General features: G+C 37.6%; 1 protein-coding gene across 1 annotated transcript in view; it reads right to left on the bottom strand.

Moving 5' to 3' along the window:
* DDC (dopa decarboxylase) overlaps positions 1-16,905 on the bottom strand; it is a 185,545-nt gene that overhangs the window by 148,507 nt on the left and 20,133 nt on the right. Inside the window, exons 3-5 of the mRNA XM_083377131.1 lie at positions 12,359-12,472; positions 10,238-10,357; positions 5,949-6,083 (exon numbers count right to left, since the gene is read on the bottom strand). Coding sequence (XP_083233257.1) covers positions 5,949-6,083; positions 10,238-10,357; positions 12,359-12,472 — 369 coding nt within the window. The remainder of the gene's footprint in view (positions 1-5,948; positions 6,084-10,237; positions 10,358-12,358; positions 12,473-16,905) is intronic.

The following is a 16,905-nucleotide window of genomic DNA, read 5'->3' as shown; positions in this document are numbered from 1 at the left end:
CTGTACACTGCCTTGAGTCCTTCGGGAGAGGGGCAGTATATAAATCCAAATAATAAATAAATAATAAATAATAATAAACTGTTGCAGCAAAATGCCAGCAAAAAAGGGAGATCATCATCATCAGTGGGAGGTCAACAAAAGCCACACCATGCCAAAAGGAATCGACACTGAGGACAGTGGAGGTCACAGGGCTCCCCCGGCCCCATGGGCTGAAGGGTCAAGCTCTGACCCCACTAGACGATGACTCAGAAGTGGCAGAAAGTGACTACGATGATGAGCCCTTGGTAAGTGGGTCAATCAACCCAATAACGCTGCTCTTAGAACTGTCCTTACTGGGCACTGGGAAGAAAATAAAATTGGCATCCCTGCTGGACTCAAAGTGCACCCACTGCCTGGTCAGCCTAAAACTGTGGGGAAGATGAGGGTACCCCTCAGGAGACTAAAACTCCCATTGCCTTCTGCCAACTTGATGGGTCCACCACAGGTGGGATCCCAGCCAGTTTCACCACCAAACTCCTGAAATTAGTAATGGGAAGCCACTCATAGACTTTAGCATTTATTGTGGCCCTTTGCATGGAATGGCCCCTAATGCTGGGACTAACATGGTTAAAGAAATGGAACCCTATAGTCGATTGGAGGGAGGGACGCCTGAAAGTCCCAAAGAAGAGGGCTCCTCCCCTAGAGTGGAGGCATGAACCACACTGCAAATTAACATCTGCCCTCAGTGAACAGGAACTACAGAGCCTCCCTCCAGACTACTAGGACTTAACAGAAGTGTTCAGTGAGCAGAGATCAGATGAACTTCTGCCCCACCAATCTTCAGACTGTGCCATTAAAATTGTCCCAGGGGCAAAACTCCCAAAGCCAAGTTGTATTCCATGACCCTAGGGACTTGGATGAACTTCATAAGTTAATTGACAAAAACTTAGTATGAGGTTTCATTCAACCTGCCAGGCCACAAACGGCTGCCCCTGTCCTATTTAGGGAAAAGAAGGATGGGTTTCTTCATCTCTGTGTGGATTATAGAGAATGGAACACTGTGTGCATGGAAAATGTGTACCCCCTTCCTCTAATGAGGGACATGCTAGCACACCTGTCAAAAGGAAAGATTTTTTATGAACTAGATTTGTGGGAGGTTTACTATCGAATAAGAATAAAGGAAGGGGGTTGAATAGAAGACTGCTTTCAATTGACCCCTGGGCTGTTTTCAATTTAGGGTGCTACCCTTCGGACTGCAAGGTCCAATTCACCTCCAAGTTCTGGAAAGCTTTTCTGGACTTTTGGGTTTTAGTCAGGGGCTATCATCTAGTCATCATCCTCAAATGAATGGTGGGATAGAGAGACTGAACTCTATTCTAGAACAATATCTTAGATGTTTTATCAACTATCAACAAGATATTTGGACTGATTTGTTGCCTTTTGCTGAAGTTGCTTACAATAACGCTGTACATTTGAGTATGGGTTTCACCCCTTTCCAGGTTGCAAATGGGCAAACATTTGTCCCTATGTCTGAACTACTTTTTAAAGAACCCGACATCCCTTCTCTGCAGGAATGGATTAAGCAATTGCAAAATACCTGGCCTGCAGTTTGGACGTGCTGAATGATGCCAGAGCTGCTTATAAAGCTCAGGCTGACAAAAAGAGAGTGGAACCTAAACCTTTTAATGTAAGAGATAAAGTCTACCTCTCTACCAAATACTTTACAGCCCTCTAAAAATTAGGCCCTAAGTTTGTCAGGCCTTTTCCTATTAAATGTATTATCAACCCAGTGACTGTTGAACTAGAGCTCCCTAGTTCTATGCAGTACTTAGTTGCTTGGAAGAAGCAACTTGGTGAGATCATTCATGGTTTCGGGGTGGGGTATCATCAGTACACTGATGATACCCAACTGTTTTTCTCCACCCCGAACCAACCCAGCGATGCCCTTGCCGTGATGTCCCATTGCCTGGAGGCAGTCCAGGTCTGGATGGGGAGAAACAGGCTTTGTCTCAATCCTGCCAAGACTGAGTGGCTGTGCATACCAGCATTTTTATTTATTTATTTTAATTCCATTTATATCCCACCCTTCTCCAAAGACTCAGGGCGGCTTACAAGCTTAGCAGTAGCCTTCATTCTATGTATATGCCTGCTTATTAGGGCTTTCACACACACCCCAGCAGCATTATTACAAAGTCAGCTTATTGCCCCCAACAATCTGGGTCCTCATCTCGGGTTAACCAGATTATTCCACCTTTAACGATGGGGGGTGAGGTGTTACCCCCGTTGATAGGGCTCACAACTTGGGCGTCCTCCTGGATTCATGGCTCAATTTTGAAGATCATATAGGAGCTGTGACCAAGGGGGCTTTTGCCCAGGTTTGCCTGGTGCGCCAGTTGCGACCCTATCTGGACCGAGATACCCTACGCACAGTCACTCATGCACTCGTGACCTCCCATCTAGACTACTGCAACGCTCTCTACATGGGGCTGCCCTTGAGGACCACTCAGAGGCTTCAGCTGGTGCAGAATGCGGCTGCGCGAGTTGTGATGGGGTTTTCCCAATACTCCCATGTAACACTTCTACTCCGCAAGCTGCATTGGTTTCCGGTTGCCCTCCGGGTGAGATTCAGGGTGCTGGTGATGACCTATAAAGCCCTAAATGGCTTGGGTCTAGGATATCTGAGGGAACACCTGCTGCCAGCATCAAGTTCCCTTCGTCCAGTGTGCTCACACAGGGAGGGTCTTCTCAGGGTGCCACCGGTAAAAGACTGCTGGCGGATAACACCCAGGGGAAGGGCCTTCTCTGTGGGTGCGTCTGCCCTTTGGAACCAGCTGCCCATGGAGCTTAGGACTGCCCCTGACCTTCATTCATTTCGCCGGGATCTGAAGACCTGGCTCTTTGAACTCTTCAGCCCCGGCTGAGAATTTTTAACTGGGGTTTTTATTTTTAGGGATGATTTAATCTTTTTGTAATTGTTTTTAACTTTTGTACTGGTTTGGTTTTATATACCCTGTAAACCACCCTGAGTCCTTCGGGAAAGGGCGGTATATAAATCTAATAAAATAAATAAAATAAATAAATAAACTTTCCATCTTCCCAGAACAAATGGGTATATAAAAGACATATTAGGGTTCCTAGGATGCTTAAACGTTTTCATTTGAAGTATCCTGATAAGCCTGATTGATATGTTTTTCTTTGTCTTTCCCCTCTCCTTTCTTTGTCTTAAAGATGGATTTGTCATTTTCCTAGGCGGGCTGTATGTCAGATCCACAAAAAGATGTATTACTATACTTTCTAGCTTATACATGTTTCTGTAACCATTTTTAGGCCATTCTATTAGGAGGGGGGATTCCAATGTGGGGATATATAATATGCTTTGCTTTGCACATGCTACATTGCCCTTCCCCCCATGGAAGGAATGTGCCAGAATACCATCACCCTTATATGGAAGACAGTTTGCACCTGGAGCCAGAGGGAAACAAAACTGAGAGAGACATTGAAGAGCACACCAAAGAGCCAGCTACCATAACAATATACCACCTGTGGATTGGCTGAAATTCAAATGGACAGTGGAACCCTGGGGGGAGGAATAATGAATATTGCTTTTGATATGCTGCTTGCATGAGATAATTCCTCAGACTTCGTTTTGATTCCTTGCTATCATTAACTCTTAATAAAAGTACCTTTTGAGACAATGCCTGGTTCAAGAGTTCTGCTTTCTTGGGAGACCTAGTTGAGGCAGGTCCTTACACTTGAAGTACTCTACATTGTTCTGGACATATTGCTCCCCATAACTACCTACTGAAAGTGCACTGTCAGGAAGTAGTGGAAAGCAAAATGGTGCTTTCTCTGCCTGCCATTGCAAGCTACTCAGCAGGATATCATAGTTGATAGTGTCCAAGATGGCTGCACATTCCCAGAGGAATAAATGCCATTTCAGTCCTATATTCAAGTATGAAACCAAAGTTCTGTCTTATTCAGGATTCTCTCTTATCCTCATGGTACATAATAGAATGTGTGGATGACCTGGGGATAAGAAGAGATGCTGCCTAAAAACAATCAGACAAGACAGGCAGGAACACTGGTCAGAAAAAGACACTTAGGAAGGACCCACCCTAATGGATCAAGTGTAAAACAGGTGAGAAGTTTGTGGTTTTTGACTTGCAATATTTAACATTTTGTTATCTAGCATCAAGGATTGGCAGGAGAGCTATAGGAAGATTTAAGATTTAATTTGTTTGCATTATTACTGTATATGCTTATAATATTTATGCTTATTTTTACTCCTTTTCCCTTTTTATTTCTGATTTAGTTGCTGACTAATAATTAAAGTGACTTTTAATCACAGTGATAGTGAGCCGATCAACTTAGCTCCATATTTCTACTTACTGACCAGGTCTGAACATATAAAGTTTCATCTCAATAAGTCTAAATGATCATTTATTCATTCATCTGATTTATGTCCTATCTTTCATTTAGGACTATCACTAAACATTTATAATCTTTTTATATTTATAATTGTTGATATTTGTACATTTTATCTTACTATAAGCTGCTCTGAGTCACCTTGAACCACAAGGTGACTCAAGATAAATTTAATAATAATACCTAATGCTCCCATAGATCTTTTCCCATAAAAACTTGGTGAGGTGGGCTGAAATGAGAAAGAATTATTGGCTGTTTCTATGGTTAAGGGTGAACTAGAGCCTGAGTCTCCCCCTTACCAGTCAAAAACATTATTTATTCCACCACACTGGTGTCTATTAAAGACCGCTTAAATAATGATGAGATCATGTCTACTGATTTTGAGATCACATCTATTGATTTATTTACTTTTTAATATACCATGAACTTCCAAATTAATGAGGCAAAATAGATAGAACAATAATACTGAAATACTACAAAAATATTTAAATTCATCAAAGCATAGCATAAATTACTGTAACATGACATTTTTTAAAAAAAATTGAAGACACAATTCAACTAAAGTGAACTGTTGTGATTTACTTTGATTTCACTTCCTGAAACTATTCTTTTGGAGTTAACAGGCCCTGGTGCCTATATAGATGAATCAGTCCCAATAAAATGTCAGAAGAAAACTAAGTTCTCTTGACTGGGACCTGTTAGCTGAGGTATTCTGACAATTGCAGGGTCCCAGGTGGAGGAAGGCTATATTTGGCCATTGCTAACAGAATTAGATCCAATCAGAAGCTGGGATAGTGAGTTCTAATCCTGTCTTCAACTGAAAGCCAGCTGGATGTCTTTGGACACTATTTTTTTCTAAGCCCTAGCAATAAAACAAGTTGCTTCTAAAACAAGCATCTTGAAAACTGAATGGATTTATTGCTGTAGTCACCAGGTTTTGTAAATGACTTGAAGAAAATGATTGCATGAATACTACCTCTTTGCAATTTCAGGAATAGCAATTTATTATGTCATATCCAAAATTACAGAAAAATTTAAAATATATATCTATACTCAAGTTCAAATACAAAAGGAGGAGGATGTGGATGTAAGCAATTTAGTCTTCTTATAAAAAACAGAAGATATAACACGGGTAGTCTGTGGCATTAGAAAAATTAGAATTGGGGGGGGGGAGACAGAAACAGCTCCAGAATCCAAATCAGACCAAACAAATGTTTTCAAAGCAGCAAGATATTGTTCCTTGCTGCTCTTTGCCTCCAAGGCTCACCAAGTATCAGCTGTAAATGCCACAATTCCCCAGTATTGATTCAGGACACAATTCACCCTGCACTGCTTTCAAAATAAACAAATTCATTTTAGCATCTTTGTTTATTAATATGTATTGCTTGTCTGTCAGGTATCTGTATTATTGAGAATGATAAAAAATCAACCTAAGAATGAAAGGCATAACATCTTAATGAAATCGTAAACTATGCTGCATGAGTACTACCGTATATATAATTTCATTTCCATACCTACAATAATGCAAGAAATAATGTACTCACTTGATCAGAAGTATAAGCTATCAGTCGACCAATGATTTCTCCCTGAGTCAGGTTTTCATTGTCTAACTGAACATGATGGATTGCTTTGGTTCGAGCGGCCAGCAGGGCAACCAAGGTAGCTTCACTGGCAGTTCCCTATGATGGAAAATTGGACAAGTTGGACAAGAGAATCCAGTAAAAATTGTCCTAAATTAATGAGTATCTACTGCATTGGTTTTGCTTATACAGTACAATTGATGGTATTGAGCATGACCCAAAATCAGATCATCTTGTTGGTCTAATCGGGGTAAGAATTCCTTCTTCCTGACACAATGTATACAATGCAGTATGTCATCCATGCTTAATTTAGATGTCAAGAGGCTATAAGTGCATTTAGGTGAAAGTGATCTTAGTCCAGAAAAAAACAGCAAAGAGGCAGAGACCTTTTTAAAATTAAAGGTGGAATCCAGCTGATTTCACCTTTCTAAAACATTCTAAAATTAACAGGGTTTGCATTCTTAAATATGGATGGATGCACCTCTAATAAAATGACACAGTGAAATAATCAGCTAAAGGCTCTGATGAGAAACTTCGCTTTTTAAAATGACACAAATACTAAGTGCACAGTCGATTTCATTTTTCTGTACAAATAGAGGTTACTATGGTGAATAGACTCAAGAGCCAGCATATTTATTGCTGAATAAAGTCCCCAGCAGACATTTTCTTTCATCTTTAATTGTTTTAAGTGGCACATTTGAAGTAGCAGGCAATGATTTCATATTGATTTGTCTTTTCAGCTGCAATTAAGCACCAATTTTCATAAGTGAATAGTGCAAATAATCATTTGGTTTTAAATCTAGGAAAGATTGGCAGTTTAATATAAAACCCATGTTTCACATGTCCTTTCCTGTTTCTATCACTGTTATTATGACTGTGCAAAAAGAAAACCATCTGCACAAATTGCTTCCTCTCTGGTAATAGCAGGAGAGGCCTTAAACCATTTCCTTCTGTCCTAAAGTTAAACAATAAAAACAGCATCCACAATTATTGGCAATCATGTGTTGTCACTAAAAATGAGTTAATAAACAGACATAAATGTCCTATGTCATCAGCACAAAACACACTATTGCAAGATTTTATAAATATAACATATAAATACATGGCACTATAATGTAAAGGTAGAGAAAAGATTATTTGTGCTGAATATTTTGGCAAAAGATTCAAGGTCTGATAAAGCTCATTATAACTTTGTTAAAAAACAAAACTCTGAAACTTTACCTGGCATGAAAAAGTACAAAGAAACATAAGCTTAGTTATCAAATTCACAAAGAAGGAATCTATAATGAAGTTGCTATTTTTCTACTGGGCACTATCCTCATAAGAATGTCACATTTGCATGCAATGAATTTGGTAACAATAAGTTCTAGGACAAATCTACATATGCACAATCCTTTAAATGAAACTTCAAAAGATAACTTGTATATGTGAATGGGAAATTAAAGAACAGTCAGCTCAGTTATCAAACATGCAGTAATCAGTCACAGAAAAATCAAATGTGTGCATTTATTCTCCAATAATTGATATGAACAAATCAAATAGAAATACTAAAATCAGAAACCATACCAGACCTAGAGGCAAGCAAATCCAGAATTTGAAACTTGGTTTTATATATTTATCTGATTTCATTATTCATCAGTGTCTGAGTCTTGAGATGCGGTGGCATCTCAATCTGAAGATACAGGGATAATCATAATTATGACATGACAATTTACACTTTGCCAGATAATACAGAGCCAATTTGGTGTATTGGTTAAGCATCAGTTTGAAATTGAGGATGTTGAGTTCTACTCTTAGGCACAAAACCAGGTGGGTGATCTTGGGCCAGTTACTTTATTTCAGCTCTAAAAAGGAGGCATTGGTAAAACATTTTTGAAAAATATTGCCAAGAAGAATGCAGGGACTCCTCCAAGCAGACTCTGATAATTAGACATGATTAAACAGAAAAAAAATATCCTAATACAAACTTCCACAAATTCATTTTAAACAATGGATACCGACCTACTGTCAGAATCCATTTATATTTCATTTCTAACAATCTCCTCAGATCTAAAACCAAAACTCACCTTTCACTGGATTCTGCTGGGAACAAACATGTTATCCCGAGATAGTGAATTGTGCTCTTGTCTAACCTGGACATTTTGAAATCCAGACCAGTTGGTTCCTGCTTCACAACCACAGAAGACATTTCTAAGTCTCTCTTTGCAGACTGCAGGCAAGCTGAGAGTTAAAAGGACTGTTTATGTTTTTGTGTTATTTGTCTTGCCTCTGTGTATAGGAGGCAATTTGTTACCTTGTAATGGATAGGGACATGAAGGCAAGTAAATAAAAGGTTACATTGTAGTTAATAGAGGAAGTGAAAGCAATAAAACCCACATGCATATCCCCCTTGGGAGCATGGCAGAATCCAGAGAAAGGTGAGATTTGGTTTTAGATCAGAGGACATAGTTAGAAATGAAATATAAATGGATTCTGACATCCTGCTACCCCCCAAAATGGGAGAGATCCATCTGTAGAGGGGAAAAAAATAGAGGTTAGTCTGGTTTGTTGGGATATTCTGTATGAAACTTCTTTAGCAGTTTCAGTGCTCTGAAGTGACATTTATGGACCCACTCGTTTTCTGAGGAGGGAATGTGTTTCTGTGCTACTGGGTATTGAGTTGCTCCATGATACTTCCTAGAATCTAGGATTTCTTTTATCTCGAAGTGTTGTTCTCTTTCAACCATGATTGGAGGTGGTGGTGGGGAGTTTTAGCTGTAAGGGTGACTGTTGTTCTCTTTTCAGCAAACTGCAGTGAAAAATTGGTTGTATTTGCCTAAGGTTTTTGGGTCGTTGTAATTCTACTGTTACTGGATTTATGACTCTTTTAATTAGAAAATGTCCTATATATTTTGGTCCAAGTTTTAGATGGGGCTATAAGGATTTTAGGTATTTTTTAGATAAATATACCATTTTTCCTACACTGAATGGTATGGGCTCAACACTCTTTTTGTCTGCTTGTGCTTTGTATGCTTGCCTAGCTTCATTTAAGGCTTTCCTAACTATTGGCCAGGTGTTTTGTAACTGTGCAATCCATTCTTTCAGTGATGGGATTTCCAGTTCGTTTGGGATTAGTTCTGGCATAGGGTTGAAAGTTTGACCAGTGGCCATTTGAAAGGGAGTGTAGCCTGTGCTTGAGTGGATTGCATTATTGTAAGCAACTTCTGCGAAAGGGAGTAGGTCCGTCCAATTTGTTTGCTCAAAATTAATAAAGCATCTTAAGTATTGCTCAAGTATAGAGTTAGATCGTTCTTATTGGCCATTGAGGATGATGACTAGATGACAGTGCCTGAGTGGTTCCTAAGAGAGATAAAAATTTCTTCCAAAATTTTGTTGTAAATTGCACTCCCCTATCAGATATGATGCGTTGGGGTCCCATGCAGTCTGTAGATGTGCTGCACGAATAGTTTCACTAAGGTTTTTGGGGTGGCAATCTTTTGACAAGGGATAAAATGCACTTGTTTGGAAAACAAGTCCGTAACTCCCCAGATGACTGTTTCCATTGCTTTCTGGTAAATCCATGGATATTTCCTTCGAGGGGGCTGAGGAGTTCGCCACTGGTTGTAGCAGTCCGGGTTACTTCCCTTGCAACCTCTTAGCTGTTGCACATGTTGGACAGCTGGCCACATAATTTCCTATGTCCTTTTTCATGGATGGCCACAAAATTGCCTTTTAATTAAATGTAATATTTTTACAAATCCAAAATGCCCTGCTGATTTTGTATCATGGCATAGTTGCATGAAAATGACCCTCTGGGTAGTCTATTCTTTTGGAACCACTCATCTATTTCCAAAAATTGATGTATGAAATAATGTTACTGTAGACTTATCCTTAAAATATTCCTATTTATGCTCCCAGATATGTCTTTTATTTTCCTTTTCTACCTACTTTATTCCAATTTCTATCTGACCTGGATTTCATTTCCCTTGAAATGGCCTCTGGGCTTACTGTATCTAAGCATTCCCTTTAATATTTTTTTAGATAACGTTTTTTTCATCACTGCAAAATTCCCCAGATATTTTTAGCTTTTTTCCACTTTGTGTAATGATTTTGTTTTGGACAGAATTCTGAAATATTCAGAGAACTGAATCAGAAATAGAAAAAATGACACTATTATCTTTTAAAAGAAATAATATGACAATGTTTATAGTATAATGTTCTATCCCTTTTAAATAGAATACAAATCAAATTCAGTAGCAAATATTCTAAATTACCTGGATTACCCCACCTCCTTCTCCATCCTTCCCAGCCAGAAATTGTGGAGGCAAATTGATCATCTTTCCTAGCCAATCCAGCATGACTGTTTCCAATTCAGTACAAGCTGGGCTTGAAGCCTTGAATGGGAAAATATGGTAAAAAGGAAATAAAAGTCTCTAGTGGTTACCTTTAGATATTTACACATTTGAGAAGATTCCACAGAATAGGTAAGCAATAAAACATGAGAGCATCGAGTGTAACTCAGAAAAAAGATAATTAATGATCCATTTGAGTAACTGCTATGTGTGACAGGTATATTAACTCATTCTCACAAAATTTTAAACTATAGGCAAAAATGTCAAAATTTGAAATCATGCCATGTGTGTGTGAGAGAGAGAGAAAGAGAAAGAGAGAGAGAGGAGAAAGGGAGAGAAGAGAGGGAGAGGGAGGGAGAGAGAAATAAGCATCATCTCTGCTGATAATTCTCTTTATATGATTACTACCAGAATTCAAAAAGGCAGTTAGAGAAGTTAAGTATAGAAAGAATACTGCTTAATTTTATACAACTTTCAACATTCTGAGACTGAATTATTCTCATTGTTAAAGGACATATTCCCAAAATATTGCTTCTGTCTGATCCAAAGTTGCCATGAAGGTAGCCTAATGTCAAATGTTCTGGTTTTCATCTTCTTTGATACAAGTGTTCCTATAGAAAACTGTTTCCACTATAGACATATTCTATAAGTGCTAGTCTGTAGCCTAGGTTAGAATCTACTGAGAGTTTTGGTTTTTTATTGTATGGAAAGGAAACACTTTTGTACATGCAGTTATGTTAAACCCTATCTTTATACAGGTAATCCTCAATTTACAACAGTTCATTTAATGACTCTTCAAAGTTACAAGGGCACTGAAAAAAGTGATTTGTGACCATTTTTCACACTTATGACCATTGCAGCATCCCCATAGTCATATGATTTACATTTGAATGCTTAACAATTGACTCACATTAATAAAGGTTGCAGTATCCCAGGGTCAGGTGATAACATTTTGGAACCTTCTGACAAAGTTAATGGGAAAACCAGATTCATTTAACAATTGTGTTACTAATTAAACAACTGCAGTGATTCACTTAACAAATGTGGCAAGAAAAATCATAAAATGGGGCAAACCTGACCTAACAAATTTCTTACTTAGCAGTATAAATTTTGGGCTCAAATGTTGTCATAAGTTGAGGACTACCTGTATTGAGGTGGTTGTTGTTGTTAGCTGCAAAGTTATGTCAGACCCATTGCAACCCCATGGACAACGTTCCTCCAGGCCTTCCTGTCCTCTACCATCTTCTGGAGTCCATTTAAGCTCATGCCTACTGCTTCAGTGACTCCATCCAGCCACCTCATTCTCTGTCGTCCCCTTCTTCTCTTGCCCTCAATCTTTCCCAGCATTAGCCTCTTCTGCAGTGAGTCCTTCCTTCTCAATTAGGTGGCCAAAGTATTTGAGTTTCAAATTCAGGATCTAGCCTTCTAAAGAGCAGTAAGGGTTGATCTTTTCTAGGACTGACCGATTTAATCACCTTGCAGTCCAAGGGACTCGCAAAAGTCTTCTCCAGCACCATAGTTCAAAAGCCTCAATTCATTGGCACTCAGCCTTTCTTATGGTCCAACTTTCACATCCATATATTGCAACTGGGAAGACCATAACCTTGACTATATGCGCTTTTGTTGGCAGGGTGATGTTTCTGCTTTTTAATGTGCTGTCTAGATTTGCCGTAGCTTTCCTCCCCAGGAGCAAGCGTCTTTTAATTTCTTGGCTGCAGTCCTGGTGATCTTGGAGCCCAGGAAAATAAAATCTGTCACTACTTCCATTTCTTCTCCATCTATTTGCTAGGAATTGAGAGCACCAGATGCCATGATCTTGGTTTTCTTAATGTTAAGTTTCAAATTGAAGTGGTAGAGCTCTCCTCTAATCTACCACTTCAATGAAAACTAGACTTTTGAAAAGCCATGTAGCCCCTCTGTGGCTTCTGTTTGAAGAAAATATCTTCAAAAATCCCTGGATATCTAATACTTTTGAAATATAAAAACACATGTAGTAATTGTATCTGCTAGGAACTAGTTCTTTCTTGCCCATACAGAACTTACCCATGAAAATCCAATGCATCCTATGCCCCCGGATAACATATCAGCCAAAAGAGCCGGGAAAGAATTGGCAGTAGGAAAATAGGCAAAGAAGTAGGGACTGTGCCAATGAGTCACCTGCACAAAACAATACAAAAAAGATTTATTGGAGTGAAAGTCTTTTGGTTATGAAAGTATCAAAAGGCCATGTATTACACAAGGCCTTGCTTTAATAAGCATGTAAAAAAGTGCTGATATTTCCCAATTGTCACATCATTAGTTGTGAATCATTTTGTTGTAGCTGCACAGAACCAAGTAGCCAACTATGCCCCCTGGTTTGCATTAAGATTCCTGGCATGAATCTAAATCAAAGTGAGCTATTCAAATGGAAGCAATTTTGATACTTTTGACAAGTTATGCCCACACGATTTTAAAAAGTGAGGGTTTATCTTTCTCTTTTACTAAAATTTTTGCAAAAAAAAAATCAGGGATTTAATCTCATCAAGTATCACAGGTGAGTTTCTTATAATTATTGAGCCAATAGGTTTTAAGAGACATCTCCTTTGATCATTACAGAAGCAGAATATAGCTACAAAAAGCCACATATATTCCAAGCTGCTGCTAACATTTTGTTTTATAGAGCTTTAAATTGTGTAAATCAATCAATTTCCAAGTTAACTGTACAACAAGAAAATTCGCAGAAAATAACAACAGAGAAGAAGCAGATAAAACAGATAAATAGATATAGAATTGAGAATAGAGACTTAAAAATGGAACTTAACAAAACAAGGAAACATGATTTAATCCTAGTGGGGAAAAATTCACAAGAATTGGAAAAAACTACTTATCCCTTAAGACTACAAAATAAATCTAAGGACAAGAAAACAGATTGGATAAAATGGACTGTAGATATGTCATTGGAGAGAAAGGAAATGATAAGATAAGCGGAGAGAAAGAAAAAGAATTTCAACAAACATGGAAAGGCAGAAATCCCATATAAAGACACTTCTCCTGATTTACTTTTTATATCTGCAGCAACATTTATGAACATATGGAAAAAAAATTTCATTCAGCAAATTACATTGATTAAGAAAGACACTGGGCAAAAGAAAAAGACTAAATTGGAAGCTAATAAAATAGATGATGGGACTTACCAGAGAAAATACTTTAAGAAGAAACATTTGTTTGAATACGGTTAAAGAAATAGAAAAGTTTTGGAATATATATGTCACTCTAAGAGGGATGAATTCTCTAAATATAATATAGTATGTTTTTCCCCCTTTTTGTTCTTTTTCTTGATATGAGTAATATAAAAAAGTTGAAATGACTTAGGTAAGGAAATGTTTTAGATATTTAAATATGATCAAATTTAAGAAAATTATAATGGATAAAAATGTTTTGAATAAGAGTTAAAGGACTAGATGACTAGATGTATTAAATGGAATGTTTAAAGATTAAACCTGTTTTTTAATTATGGTTAAAAAGAATAAGATATTTAGGAAATAAATACATATTAGCTTAGCAGGGATATATATATTAAGTAGTATGTTATTTTTATGCTTCTTTACTCTTGCTTTTCTTTCTTTTTTTCTACTGTTTCATTTACTTCTTAAGAAATGTAAAAGTGTGAGATGGTTCATATGGAAAAATAGAGTTAAATTCTTAAATGTAACTAATTTTTGAGAAAATCTTTTTTTTTATTGAAAAGTTTTATCATACATTTTATCTTTAACAATCCCCCCTACCCCTCCCCTATCCCTCCCTCCCTACCCCTCCCCCCCTCCCCTCCCCCCCGACTTCCCAGAGCTAAGTACAAGGTATAAAAAACAAAAAAAACAATCATAAACATCCATATGCTAACAACCATAAACTCTAAAATCTATCTCTCTCTAGCTCATATAGGATAACTACAAACACTATTAATATAAAATATATAAAAAAGAGGGGAAAAAAGAGAAAAGAAAGGAAGACTTATTCAAATGCTACATGAAACTTTTTAGTCCCATATTTATTCTGGATATACTCGATCCATTTTCTCCACTCCATAATATAACGTTCTTGCGAGTGATCTTTCAAATAAGCCGATATCTTTGCCATCTCTGCCAGGTCAGAAACCTTTAAGGTCCATTCTTCTATAGTCGGCAGTTCCTCCTTCTTCCAATACTGACCTATTAAGAGTCTTGCTGCCGTAATTAAATTCAGAATCAACTTAGTGTCCACAACTGTAACATCTGTAATTATTCCCAACAAAAAAAGTTGCGGACAAAACTTTATCCTTTGCTTAAAAATCTTCTGCATATTCCACCAAATTTTTATCCAAAAAGCCTTAACCTTTTTACAAGTCCACCATATATGAAAATATGTTGCATCTTCTTCACCACACCTCCAGCATTTAGGCTGATAGTTCGGATACATACTTGCAAGCTTTTTAGGATCTAAATGCCATCTGTAAAACATTTTATAAAAGTTCTCTCTTAAATTTTGAGCTTGTGTGAATTTTACGTTCCTCACCCAAATCCTTTCCCACGTGTCCATCGTAATAACTTCTTGGATGTTTTGGGCCCATTTAATCATACAATCTTTAACAAGTTCTGTTTCTGAGTCAATTTCTATCAAAGCAAGATATATCCGTTTAATATGTGCTGGACCCTGATTTCTGATTTGCTTTATCAGATTTTCATCAGTCATTGTAAAACCAGTTTTCTGATCTTCTTTCCACCTGGCCCGTAGCTGAGTATATTGAAACCAAGTTTGGACAATCTTCTCATATCGCAAGAGGCTGTATGGTTTCAGACACCAGACATTTCTTTCCAAACTTAAAATCTCCTTATACGTAGTCACATCATGTTTAAAACCAACATTTATATTTTCTATTGCGTGTTTTGGGATTGCCCACAATGGTATCTTGCAATCTAACTTATGTCTATACTTCTTCCAAAGTCTCAACAATGCCTGTCTTAAAATATGCACTCTAAACACATTATCTACCTTCTTATCATACAACAAATATGCGTGCCAGCCAAACAACAAGTCATGGCCCTCAAGATTTAATAATCTCTCTTGTGTCAAATTAAGCCAATCACTTATTCCTGCTAACGCAGCAGCTTCATAATATAATTTAAAATTGGGCATTTTAAGACCACCTCTTTCACGAGTATCCTGCATAATCTTAAGTTTAACTCGTGGCCTTTTCCCTGCCCAAACAAATTTATTGATACCTCGCTGCCATTCCTCCAGATTAGAATCTTTCTTAAGAATCGGTATCATTTGAAATAAAAATAAAAATTTAGGCAGGACATTCATTTTCACTGCTGCGATTCGCCCCAACAAAGACAGTTGCAATTTTTCCCAACTCTCCATTTCTTTTTGAATTTTCCTCCATAATTTTTCATAGTTGTTTTTATATAACTTTGTATTAGAGGGCGACAGAAGCACCCCCAAATATTTGACCCTTTTAACAATCTCGAATCCAGTTAATCCTTCTAAGAGAGCCTTTTGCGAAGCTGTCATATTTTTGGCCAGAATTTTAGTTTTTTGTATATTAACTTTAAATCCAGAAACCTTCCCATATTGCATTATTATCTCCATCAGGTCCACAACAGAGTTCTCCGGCTGGGTCACTGTAACAACCAGGTCATCTGCGAATGCTCTCAATCTATAATCCTGATCTCTAATTTGTATACCCTTAATTTTTTCCGAATTCCGTATTTTAACCAATAATATCTCCAATGTTAACACAAATAACAAGGGCGATAACGGACACCCTTGCCTTGTGCCCTTCTCAATATTACATGCTTCTGTCAGGCTATTATTAACTATAATTCGGGCAGTTTGTTTTTGATATAATGCCTAATCGGTTGCAAAAAAATTTCCCCAAAATTCATTTTATCTAGAACTTTCATCAAAAATTGCCAATTCAATTGATCAAAAGCTTTTTCAGCATCTAAAAAGATTAGCGCCGCAGGGATCTGGTTGTTCCTCTCCAAAAACTCTAACACATCAACTATATGCCTCACATTATTTTTCATTTGCCTACCACTAATAAACCCCGTTTGGTCCCCATGAGTCACCTGTTGCAGAACCCTCATCAGTCTATTAGCCAACACCTTAGCAAATATCTTATAGTCTGTATTTAAATGTGATATCGGTCTGTAATTTTTAACTTGAGTAGCATCTTGGTCTTCCTTCAGAATCAAAGAAATAAAAGCAGTTTTCCAAGACGGAGGCACCTTTCCCCCCTTCTGAATTTTCTGGAACAGTTCCTTTAACGGTTTTATCATCTCTAATTGTAAATTTTTGTAATAAGCCGCAGTCAAACCATCCGTACCTGGCGCTTTATCCACCTTCAATTCCTTAATTGCTATAAGAATTTCTTCTTCTGTTATCAATTGGTTAATCCCGTCTTTTTGTACTTGCGTAAGGACCGGGATGCTAGCATTCTCCAAATATACATCAATATCTTTTTCATTAATCTTCTCCTTAGCATATAATTTAGAATAAAAAATCCACAAAAGCTTCCTTAATAAGATCCTGTTGAAACACAACCCTTCCCTTATGCTCAATTTTATCTA

This window comes from Vipera ursinii (assembly GCF_947247035.1).
Source record: "Vipera ursinii genome assembly, chromosome: Z".
In the NCBI taxonomy this organism is placed as follows: Eukaryota; Metazoa; Chordata; class Lepidosauria; order Squamata; family Viperidae; genus Vipera; species Vipera ursinii.
The sequence above is the reverse complement of the archived record's forward strand: the minus strand, read 5'-3'. Positions and strand labels throughout refer to the sequence as shown.